Source organism: Diachasma alloeum, unplaced genomic scaffold, assembly GCF_001412515.2.
Source record: "Diachasma alloeum isolate Michigan unplaced genomic scaffold, Dall2.0 Dall_scaffold_00477, whole genome shotgun sequence".
Classification (NCBI taxonomy): Eukaryota; Metazoa; Arthropoda; class Insecta; order Hymenoptera; family Braconidae; genus Diachasma; species Diachasma alloeum.
Genome location: NW_021680610.1, coordinates 154,328 through 166,714, shown reverse-complemented (window position 1 = coordinate 166,714; position 12,387 = coordinate 154,328). Strand labels below are relative to the sequence as shown.

The window sequence follows — 12,387 nt, the reverse complement described above, 5'->3', positions numbered from 1 at the left end:
TCTCTCTCTCTCTCTCTCTCTCTCTCTCTCTCTCTCTCTCTCTCTCTCTCTGTTATTTATTGGAACTATTATCGGGTCTTCCAACATTTCCACCTCCGAGATAAGCCGGGGAAACGTTGTTAGTTGTCGACAAACTAACTGGCGCCCAGATCATCGTTATATTTCGTCGATTAATTAAGTGGAACTAACCCTTGAGCCCTGACAGCCCTTGACCCAGGTCGCGTCAGGTGTAGGCCTCAAATTAATCGAGTATTTCTGATTGTGTTATTAGCTTCAGTCGAGTATTATTTATGTTGTCGAAAATTTATTCTTGAACAAACAGGCCTGTCTCAATATAGTCCAAATTGCGGATTCCGAGAACATTGCAAAACATTTTCGCTATCTATAAGTGACTGAGCAAGTCACTGACTGAAAAAATTGCCTTAAATTTAAAAAAAAAAACATTTTTTTACGCTATTTCATAAATTTTATGTAAATAATTGAATACCCACTGAGACGATTGTAGTCACAATCTGATCAGCCCTAAGTAACATGAAGACGTATCGATTATACGAAATGAACAAATGGAATTATACCATTGATCCATGAGAAATGGCAGAATAAATTGAATGTCTGGGAACAAAGCCGTAATGCATCATTTCCCTTGTGAAAATATAACGACCAACCTCTATTTTCCTGCCTCACTAGAGGCAATATCGCGTAAATGCATTCAAAACCACGAATTTCTGTCCAACACATCATCTCCTGCTACATGAAATCTCTTTGACCCAGTATACAACGTGCAACACGACTGAGCAGACCGGGGTCAGAGTCTTTCTTTCACCAATTCCTTTTAAATGCAACAAAAAAAAACGGTGGCAATTGTTTTCTTTGCTGAACTATCCCGTTCCACAGACCTGCCATTTGCCTGGTCTCGTAGGAGTGGCCGGCCCAACGAAAATACATTCAGCAGGCGAATGAATATCTCTTCTCGCTTCTTGGAAAAACGACATCTAAAAGGTCGAGAGAGGTGGAAACCCTTCTCAACTCCATTTCAGAGGTTCAGTCTTCGTGAATCCTCATTGGGGAACTTCGGAAACTATTCTGGGGCTCAAACAATGACAGGAGTAACAGAAAATTTCATTACCTTTTAAAGATATCTATTGATATTTCAATTTAATTTATACTAAGCGACAGGATAGTATTCAGAGTATTCTATTCGCAGCATGTAAGAAAGCGATGTGAAAATGATTGTCTTTTATAGTCCTACTATATTCATGTGATGTTATATCTTGTTTTGATCATAATTTGAGTAGTTGGACTATGACGGTTAATAACATCATAATTTGGTCATGTGACGGTCATTAGACGTGTCACTGATGTGTTACAAAATTTTTGCACATCCTTCGTTAGATAATCAGTATGAATTTCAATGAAATAAGTAAAGTAGTTTTCTATGCACAGAAAAAAAATAAAAACAATGAAATATTTCCAGTATTTCAAACCATGAACAGGAATGCTTTATTACCTTGATCAGCACATTTTTATCATCATATAACTTGACTGAAGGCTCTAGGGCAATGGCCTGTTGTGAGTTTTGGCATAGATTGACGACGAATTTCGTTAAAAAATAAGTAATAGGATTGGAAATTATATTTACGATTTACATTTATAATTCTAATCATTTGCACTCAGAGATTTAGTAAATTGCCTCTTACAATATAAACAAAAGATCGAAGTTTGAACACGACTGCTAGGGGAAATTCTCGACGCCCTGATGAATCATTTTTTCTATAATGCAATTTAGAAACACTTATTCCACAGAAGGGATTTCATCAGATACGGAGAAAATAATAGTATACTTCGTCATTAGGCCGAAAAAAACTTTTCAGGCGAATATGAGTTTGCAGCTGAAGGTGAGTGAAAGGCATTTAAAAAAAATATTATTCGTCATACGGCCTAAAAAAACTTTTTCCGTACTGATCTTCACTATTCTTCATCCGGGGATTGGTATTGACCCTTCCCCAAACTCGTAAAACTGAAAATCACTATGGAAAACTATCTTTCACGCCTAGTGCCATGGGGTTTTATTAGTGGCGCGATTGTCCAGTCCTTGTCTTCGGCTCGGATGCTAACTCCACGCGAGTAAGAAACCCCATGGCACTCGCCCTGAAATATACTATTCTAGTTCATATTCGCCAGAAAATTTGTTTGCGGCCTAATGACGAAATATACTAAAACATTACTATGTTACGTAAAATGTCCTATAACGCATAATGAAATTCATCTAAATAATTAAATATCATCAAGGAATGAAACACGAGTAGAACAATATTAGACACAGAAATATAATTAATTCAGGAACGAGATATTTCTTGTAATGGAAATCAACCAAAAGAGAAATTATGTTTTTGAATGAAATATGTGATTTATTCAGAGAGCTCCTAATAAAGCGTCCATTAGAACTTAAGTTAAATTTCCAGTTGTAATCTGATTCATTACGAATGGAGCAGTGAGCCTTAGCTTCTGATTTTGTGTCAGTAAAATTTATTATGAATTTATGAATATTGCTTGAGATAAAGTATATGGATCATCGACTCCAGTAAGAATAGTAATAAATTTGTGAATGTAAATTCTATTCGCGACTGTGAGGGAATAATTTGTTTTTAAAAAGACTTTGCTAATGATGAGGTGAATAAAATAAATCAATTTATTAAATTAATCCAAAATCATTAATAAAACTGGTCATTTTCTTTAAAAAAAATTATTTTGTTGTCCCCGAAAACAAATTCTCTCGAATCTGTACTCGTCCTTTCAATTGGTGACTCTGTATTCTACATAAGATTAATAATTCTGTTGCGTTTATAAGAGACAAGATCTATGCGCGCGCTCTCGCGCGTGCTGATCTATTCATTTGTTGAAATTAAGAAATGGAATTCATTGAATTTCATTTTTTCACGAATACCTTATAAATATTGATATTATTATTTATTTGCCTGTCACACAGGGGATGCCCCTTCAGTGGTAATACAAATGTGAACAATTTTACAAGAGACTTAAAACTATGATTGGCAGTCAGTTGGTGGCAACAACAATAAATAAATAAATAAATACATCGTAACAGGTCCCCGTCGGAAATAACTATCAAATAAACATACTAATCAGCTGGAGCAGAGAGCAGAAACTTAGTGATCAGTTGATCAGGGTTGAATGCGTGTGGCAATCGAACAATAAGAAAATCCTCTCTAAGACTAAGAGCACTCGAAAGAAAATAGAACAGAGCTCTGGTGCAAGCTTTACCATGAGAGTCAACAAAGGCAAGAAAATCATTTGGCGAGCGAGAAGGAATATTGGGAAAAATGAATTTAGTACGTGGTACATTGGAAAAGGGGCATGAAACTAAAAAGTGTTGAATAGATTCTCTGAAACCAGTGTCACAACATTTACAAACTTCGAGAAGGTTCAATTTGTAAATAACTCCATTGATGAAAAATCTACAATTGTAGGGAGAAGCTAATCTCAACTGAGCTTTTACTCTCAACATGGCAATGGGTCATCTGCGACTAAGATAAGAGCTGGCATGTGAACTGAGTCCCCTGACAATTGGAATTTTGTGAGAGAGAGCCGCCCATTCCGCCAAGTCTCTCTCGAGAAGCAAATCCCTATATTTATTCAACATGGAGTGTTTTTCGCGGATCCACGCATGTGCCTCAAAATTACTCCAGAGCTCTTCCTGCTCGACAAGATAAAGAAACTCTTTCATTCTGATCGTCCAATTGTACTTACGGAATTTAAGAGGGTCTTTGAGGAGGATTAGAATTGAGGGCATAATCCATCAGCTGCTTATAACAAATTTTCGGTAACCTTTCCTCCGATATTTTTAAGATCTTAATTATGAAGTTGATGGTGATATTCATAACAGCATGTTCAACTCTGACCAGGCCCAACTCGAGTCTTACGGCACAATTAGCAGTACACTTGGGCAATTGTAATAATCTCTTAAAAAACGCAGTTTGTGCAGATTCAATGAAATCAAAGTAATCGAGTGCTCAGACGGGACACGCATAGAGAAGGGTCGGCTTGGATATGGATTCAAACAACTTCAACATACAAGACCAGGAGTCACATTTACCACCAGAGCGAAGGCTTAATACTGTGCTGTTGGCTTGCTTAGCTTTACAAACCGCCTCTCGAGCCGCGAGAGAACCCAGGGACGAGCTACTGAAAAGAACACCCAGATACGTATACTTTGAAACAATCTCCAAGGCTTTTCCGTCGTAAAAGAACTTTAAGGAAGGACTTAGCTTACCACCCTCTCTGAATACCATAGCTTTAGTTTTATCAGAATTGACGGTGAGGTCATTCTCGAGGCAGTAACAATGTGAGGCATCTAAAATCTTCTGAAGCATGATCTCGCTTTCAGTCAACACTACTAAGTCGTCCGCATAAAGTAAAAGAAGTACATCATCACGCCCATTAATATTCACTCCCTTGAAGCCCAAATTCCTGAGATATTTTTCCAAATCTGAAATAAAGAGAATAAAAGGCAGAGGGCTCAGCGACTCACCCTGGAGAACACCCTCGGCCACCGGAATCTCATTGGTTAATGAACCCCCAGACTTGACTCTAATTGCGGCACAGTCATAAAGAGATTTTACAATTTTAACAATCTTAGGGCTCAGACCAAGCGAGAGCAGCTTGGACCTGAGTTTCACATGAGGGACCGAATCAAACACCCTCCGAAAATCGACGAACACACTAAAAACTTTTCTAGAACCGAGTCTTAGCTGCAATTGAATTGCACTGGTTAGAACAAAAATCTGATCCAAGCATCCCCTGCCCGGCCTGAACCCAGCCTGACTCGCATCCAGAATCCTCTCCCTGTCAGACCATTTCTGGCTTCTGTCCCTCAGCATCTGGGTGAATAATTTCGTGAGGCAATTACATAGGGCAACTCCTCGGTAATTGAGGGGATCAAGTTTATCACCCTTTTTGTATAGCATGGACAAGGCAGCCGAACCCCATGAGGGAGGAACTCTTTCAGAAACTAGCATTTTATTAAAAAGTGTCTCGAAATAGAGCTGCCAGTTGAAAGGCAAAAATTTTAAAAACTCATTTGAATTTTCATCAGGTCCAGCTGCCTTGCCATACTTTAGTTTAGCGATGTTTACAAGAAGTTCTTCATGAGTGAATGGCGCATCTAATAGAGGATCAGAATGCTGAAGAATCGAGAAAGAGAAGTCAGAGACTACCTTCTCAGGAGTCACGCGACGATAAAACTGATACCATTCGTCTAAGGAGATCACCGGCGGTGAGAAAATAAAAGGTCTCAGTTTTTTAACAGCTAGCCAAAAGTCCTTGACAAAATGAATATCGGCTAGGCAATCAGCAATTCTCTTAGCAAATGATTTTTTTTAAACTTGAGCAGATCAACATATTTTTTCTTCAACTCTACATAATTAACCCCGAATTCACCACAAAAACCAGATTGCTAGAATTTCATCAATTTATTGTCACGCTCTTGCTTCATAAGTTCACATTCAGAATCATACCAATTTTTATTCGAACGACTCGACAAAGACACAATTGTGCCACCAACTTTTTCAACCATTTTAATTCTAGAAGCCACTTCAATAATTGCTTGTTTCAAGTTATTCGACTGCTCATCTATATCAGTACTATTGAAATCAAACTTAATTCTATTAGAAAACAATATAGCATTTGAATAATCATCACACTTCTCGGAGACCCAGATAACCCTAGATGATACAGTGGATCTACCACTCAAATTTAGCTGCTCTGCATTAGGTGCATCAAGCAAAACACTAACAGGAAAATGATCAGAGCGTGTAGTTATCATTGAAACAAAAAAATCCTTAACCAGTGGCAGACATAAATCATTTACCCAAATAACATCAACAATACTTTGGCCTGCAGCAGCTAAATAGGTAATTTTTCCTGGGACATCACTCACCGAGCGACCATTTAGACAATAAAAATTCTTATCACTCATGAATTCTAATAAAAGCTTGCCTCTGGTACATAAATCCAAATTAAATGTTTATCTTAATTTACAAAGATTAACACCATCTAAAAATTCGTCAGGAATAACATCTTCAGCTCCAATGTGAGAATTAAAATTCTCACCTAATACAATAGGAACATCAGGATAAGAATTAGAAAAAGAATCCAATAAAGTGTCGAGCAATTCCAGTGCACACTTAACATTCACTTTGGGAACAAAATAAAAGGTACCAATAATCACAGTTCTCCCATACAGTTCAGATTTAATGAAAATCCAGTTCTCACTACGATGCAAAAGAACAGGCATCCCATGGCTCTTCCTCACAAGCACCACCAGGCTGCCACTGGCCCTCCCCATGGCTGAAACTTTGACAGCAGGAGACCAAACCGGGCAGAAATCCGAGAAACCGAAAGGCAACTGCTTCCACTCATGTTGTAAAAAGGTCTCGGTGAGACCAATCACATCAAAATCCGATGGACATGAGAGATCGGAGAGGTGCATTTTGATATTCTTGACATTACAGAAAGTTATTTTGATTGACCCCCGAACGGGTTGGCCAGGACCTCGAGAGGAGGCCCTAGCCTAAGGAGCCCCTCTTCTGGAAAATGAGGAAAGACGCCATTTTCAGCACTAGGCTTGGCAAGAGGATTTCGAGGAACAAATTTACAAGCCCTCTCATCATAAAACCAAGCCAATCCTTGAATCTTGATCGTATCACGACCCACGATAACTGGATGACCCTTCTCACGTTCAGATCTGGCCAGAGCTCTGAATTTGGCCTGTAAGGCCTTCTCCCTCGGCGTTGAGTCCCCATCAATATAAATTGGTTGAGCCCCTAGCACAGTCCTCTTATTCTTAAAAATTGTAATCTTGTCATTAAACTCACGAAGCTTCACCACAATTAAGTTCTTGTCCTTACCAAGCAATTTAACATCCTCAGAGGGATGAGCACAGAGCTTGAAATTCGAGCTGAGAAAAGTGTCCATATCTTGCTGTGCGGTGGCTGCTTGGACATTTAGTCCCCGAATTATGACATTTTTCTTCTTTAAAGAACGATCTTGCATTTCAATACTCCACTTTAAGTCTTCCATCAACTTCAAAACCCCTGCATCTGCACTGGGATTGTGTGACAAATTTTGTGACACTTTCAGCTCCTCCAACGACTTTTCCAAGGCGTTGATCCTAGAAGTCATATCAGCAGGGGCCTTGTAGACCTCTATCTCAGCTTTGCAATTCAAAATCTCGACCTCTAGGACTGCAAGCTTCTTTGTGGTTAGCGAATCCTTCAACATCCTTATTCTTAGCAATGTCACTCAAAATTTTTTCATTTCTGGTCTTCTTATTCTCTTCCATCCGAGTGAAGAAATTCATGATATCATCATAGGATGAAGGCGATGTCAATTTACTTGCGGAAACCCCTGGGGTAGCGGGGAGTGTAAAGGTGGAGGGCAGGGTTGTAGTAGGTGCAGACTTCTGAACAGGCCCAAGAGAGAAGGCAAAGCCGCTGCAATCACCCAGGGCGGATAAGGTAGACACATTGGGAGAGGTCATGGCGAAAGGAGGCAGAGCAGTTGCACAGGGGGAAGGACGCAGTTTTTTAACCACCGGGTCGGAGAGGATACAGTCGAATTTCAGCTCAGTTTGTATCCATTTACGCTTGGGAGTACTACCCGAGTGGAAATTCTGTTCAGGTCTTGATCAGAAACTGATCAAGTCCGATCCGAAATTCTGATCAGGCGTGTTACGTCTCTGCCTTAGGTTTTTCCACTAGGGTTTCTCCGCCTTCCATCATTAGGCATTAATTAAATTTAATTTTTTGAGAGAAAAAATTAGTTACTTCCTAGCCGGGAATCGAACCCGGGACCTCCCAATGTCGCGTCGGGTGCTCTTACCATCTGACCTACCAGGACACTTACGAATTTCACTCTCAAATTGACTCATACCCAAGTGGAAATTCTGTTCAGGTCTTGATCAGAAACTGATCAAGTCCGATCCGAAATTCTGATCAGGCGTGTTACGCCTCTTCCTTAGGTTTTTCCACTAGGGTAGTAGGAGCAGATTCGCAAGAATCAGTTTTACGAGGAACGTTTTTACTAGGACATTTGGGCTTAGACTTGGACCCAATAGGTCTGCCTCTTTTATTTCAAAATGCACTGTTGTTGTCACCAGTCGGCTGTGGACTGCTAACCGGGGTGACTGACCCTTGAGTAGTGGGCGAAGCGTCGATTAGCTGTATTATCGGCACACCTCGAGAGGATAAACTGGGAGTTGATGACAGAACACCGGGGATATCACAGATGTCACTATGGGTATTAGAATCTTCTGGGCTAAGCATGCCAAGACTCCTCAGTAAGTCATCCATAGGCCAAACTTCACATCACAAACAACCCAAGAGAAAGCACTGATATAGAGTTAATCGGAAAAGAAAGAACCGAAAGTCAATGTTCAGCTGAATCGCTGGAACTCGGCAAGCCAATGCAACTTAACAAAAACCCTGAGAACTTAAAATAGTCAATGAAAACCGAGAAAAACACACGGAACGAAATCACCATCGACTAGACTATCAAGCGCCACCTGGCGAACCATTCAATATAAATATTGATAATGAATCAAAGAAAATTCGACTAATGATTGAAGTGAATAGCGAAGTAGAGGTAAAGAATCTATGAAGAATTTTTCATTTTCAATTAATTATCTTCAATTTTTTAAAATAATCAGTCTGCATAAAAGGACAGAATTTATTAATTTCACCGATGATATATACAAAATAATTTTTTTTTAATAAAATGACCCGTTTTATTAATGATTTTGGATTAATTCATTTAATTGATTTATTTTATTCACCTCATCATTAGCAAAGTCCTTTCAAGTACGAATTATTCCCTTACAGTCACGAATAGAATTTACATTCACAAATTTATCACTATTTTTACTGGAGTCGATGATGCATATACTTTACCTCAAGCAATATTCATAAATTCGTAATAAATTTTACTGCCACAAAATCAGAAGCTAATGCTCACTGCTCCAAAAATATTCAATTCTTTCGATATTTGCTCGAATGATGTTGTAAAGGCTATAAATAAAACAAATCCGAATTGTGAAGACATTTTTATTCAATGATAGAATTGGTGTAAGAGTAAGTGCTGAGAAGCATATCACAGAAGCAATTTATTAGAAAATAGCAAAAAAACAAAGCCTTCAATGAGATAACCACTTAAGAACACTAGTGAAAAATACAAAAAGGTAAAATGTAAGATAGTGAAGAAAAAAAGCATTCTATCATATTAACCATCAAGGTCTACTGCACATTTTTTTCAGTTATATAAAACTTGAATATCACATTTTTACGTAGTTCAGTCTCTCACTATAGTTTTGAACGTAACAACCACATTTTTAAATCTCCTTAAAAAGACATCAACTCTTTAAAATTTTGCTATAAACTATCAACAATCAAGTCAAGCCACTAATAATTTCACGAAACACGCATCGTTCCCTCTGCTGAGAACAAAAAGTCATATAATTGAGTCATACAAATCGGCATCTGTATAAATTTTTGAGTGAAAGAAAATTGAATAAATTATTGTTGGAAAGAATCGACCCATGTTATGTATCCACTGCAGTTTTACAGTTTCATTCGGTGCGAATCTGAACAATTGATGAATTTTTAATTATTAATAAATTCAACATAGAGTCAAGTGCGTATCGATACTTACTTATGGAAAGACAATTCTTTACTTTCAGTGGATGTTTTTCTACAATACTTGCAACGAACCATTTCTGTCATATCTGCAGATACGAGACATAAATTTTCTCACCACCTCACTGGCACTGCAACACTTTCCAAGGATATTTAGGGGTTATGGGAGCAGAAAAATGACACAGTCAAATTACCGTCCCCACTATCCAGCGCTGTGGATGCGCAAGGGTATCGGGATCTCTGTTAGTTCCTCGACCAACAAAGGGTCGCTGGAGGACTATTCGAAACCCCTGGCTTTCAGCATGCTGGGCCCATAAGGATAGTCTATCCAGTTAGTATAGAGATCAGTGCCACCATACCGCTCTACTCCCCTGAGGCAGACGAAACAAAAGACTGCGATCTTTGTTCTGGCGCCATGAGAGAAAGGGGGAGGGAAAAATTATCAATTCCCGCCCAGATTACGGCCTGGATTGTTTGAGGGGTGGAAACCTCGTTTCTCGCGTTTTTGATGAAACAGAATTCTTTGCAAAAAAAAACAAATAATTTTCATCACGGAATGTATCAGGAGGCTACCCCAACTTCCTAAAAATTCACGAACCCCCTTCAATAAGTACTTAGAAGTATTAAGAGGGTAAAAAATTAATTTTTCCCGTTTTCTACGAAAAAAATAATAGTTGCCTCCAAAATATGGTAAAAAACTAAATAATTGTCATCAGAAAATATGTTAGAAGGCTCCCCCAATCTCGAAAGAATCACTGACCCCCTCCGATTTTGACTTAGCGATATTAAAGGGGTAAAAAATTCATTTTTTCCATTTTTCATGAAAAAAATTGTTGCACATAAAACAATGTAAAAAACTAAATAATTGTCATCAAAAAATAGGAGACTCCCCCAACCCCCTCAAGAATCAGTGGCCTGCTGTAATTTTTACTTAGAGGTATTAAAGGGGTAAAAAATTGATTTTTCCCTTTTTTTACTAAAAAGACACACGACAGAAGTGAAACTTCCTGGGTGTATATGAGGATGTATATTTCCTTGTATCGGTTTTTATCGGAAAGTTAATTGAAAAAAGGAATGAAAATGATCCACAACCGACTCAATCAATTTTTTATGTTGGTTTAGTGTCATTTTCAAAAAATAAGTATAGGACGTAGGTATTTGAATAAAAAAAAAGGTAGTTTAGGATTCATTTTTATGGAAATATATTTTTCAAGAATGGGTGATTACATAAAATTTTTTATGGGAATTCCATCAATCAATTCCAATCAGCGATTAATTGGCAAATTTATATGTTCACGAGTCTAGAAGGTTTATTATTAATAGTTGAGTTCTTTTCGAATATGGCGTGTACAAAATTGTGAACTGGATTCTCAAATAATTATTCTGATTTATGGCAACTCTACTGTGATTTTTATGTTTCGATATCCGTATCTGCTTGTTGATTATCGGACTCTATCATTGTTACTATTGGTTTGTGATAACTAAAATAAGACACAAATGTTTGTGACTCGATTTTCTTCAAATTTCGGCTGAATACAGCATCAATCGTCGTACCCGACCTGGTTGTTTAGCTCCCTGGTGGCCATCATGAACGGTGTAACATGTATTTCTTCTTTAAAAACTCTGAAATGTCCGAGATAAATCGCTGGAAATGACAATTCTTCAGCATGTTCATCAAAGAGTAAACTATGAGGCACGTTTTTTTCTCCTGGTGCGATTTGCAAATATTTTTCTTCGTTCCATAGCAATGTTTGTTGTTGAGCAGTGAGGCAGTCTTCAATCGTCATATTTTCACTGATTTCGTCAATGGGAATTTGCTCATTTGCCATGTCATTGAAAAAATCTTCTTTAATCGTTATGTTGTAGAATTTGTACAGAGGATTATTGCAGAGATACTGCAACCAGGCTTTTATATTTCTCTTGTTTACGAGACCTGTTAAATAACTCGATTTATGCATCTGTTTACGTTTGATGTGCACGTTGATGCAGTAATCATCGCTAACATCCCGTGGTAGTGCGTTCACCATGAGATTGACGTCCACAGGAACATTGATCACCTGTCCGAGAATCCCGTACTGGCCGCTCATGTGTCGCAGTCTTCTGATTTGCATGAAAGGAATTCTGGGCGAAATAAGTCTTTCGGATATTAAGTCTAATTCTGGTAAATTTGCTGGTTTAGGGGGATATTTGAATCCATTTGATGTTGAAAATGTTGGTATTTTGTTTCGGTTCAATGAAGACAAACAAGTCTTACACGCTTTAAAATGAGTAATGTCAATCTGGGGAAAGTCGCTCTGTAATAATTCGCGATGTGGCTCTTCTATCGTTTTCAAATCGTTTTTGAACCATAATCGATCACAAATATTACACGCTTCACCGAAAGTATTGTCTAGAAACTGTTTCTTGAATTCTTTTCGTACACTGTTATAGGCTGCAAAGTCACTATACGCCAAAATTCGCTCTGTTAAATCGGATTCATCACTCGTCGATGGTGGTTCAATTGTTTCTGATGATTCTGCCACCGNAATCGTCATATTTTCACTGATTTCGTCAATAGGAATTTGCTCATTTGCCATGTCATTGACAAAATCTTCTTTAATCGTTATGTTGTAGAATTTGTACAGAGGATTATTGCAGAGATACTGCAACCAGGCTTTTATATTTCTCTTGTTTACGAGACCTG

General features: G+C 38.1%; 1 protein-coding gene across 1 annotated transcript; it reads right to left on the bottom strand.

The window, feature by feature from the left end:
• Positions 1-4,028: 4,028 nt before the first annotated feature.
• Positions 4,029-6,505, bottom strand: LOC107042480. Its single transcript, XM_015263539.1, has 3 exons — positions 6,329-6,505; positions 4,547-4,895; positions 4,029-4,504 (listed from the first exon to the last, which is right to left on the bottom strand). The coding sequence occupies exons 1-3, from the start codon at positions 6,503-6,505 to the stop codon at positions 4,029-4,031; spliced, it is 1,002 nt and encodes a 333-aa protein (XP_015119025.1).
• Positions 6,506-12,387: the final 5,882 nt, after the last annotated feature.

Coding starts and splice junctions, on each gene's coding strand:
- LOC107042480 (XM_015263539.1), bottom strand. CDS start 6,505: ATGCACCTCTCCGATCTCTCATGTCCATCGGATTTTGATGTGATTGGT. Junction 4,896..6,328: donor GTGGCAGCCTGGTGGTGCTT/GTGAGGAAGAGC, acceptor TTATTCACCCAG/ATGCTGAGGGACAGAAGCCA. Junction 4,505..4,546: donor GGCCGAGGGTGTTCTCCAGG/GTGAGTCGCTGA, acceptor TCTTTATTTCAG/ATTTGGAAAAATATCTCAGG.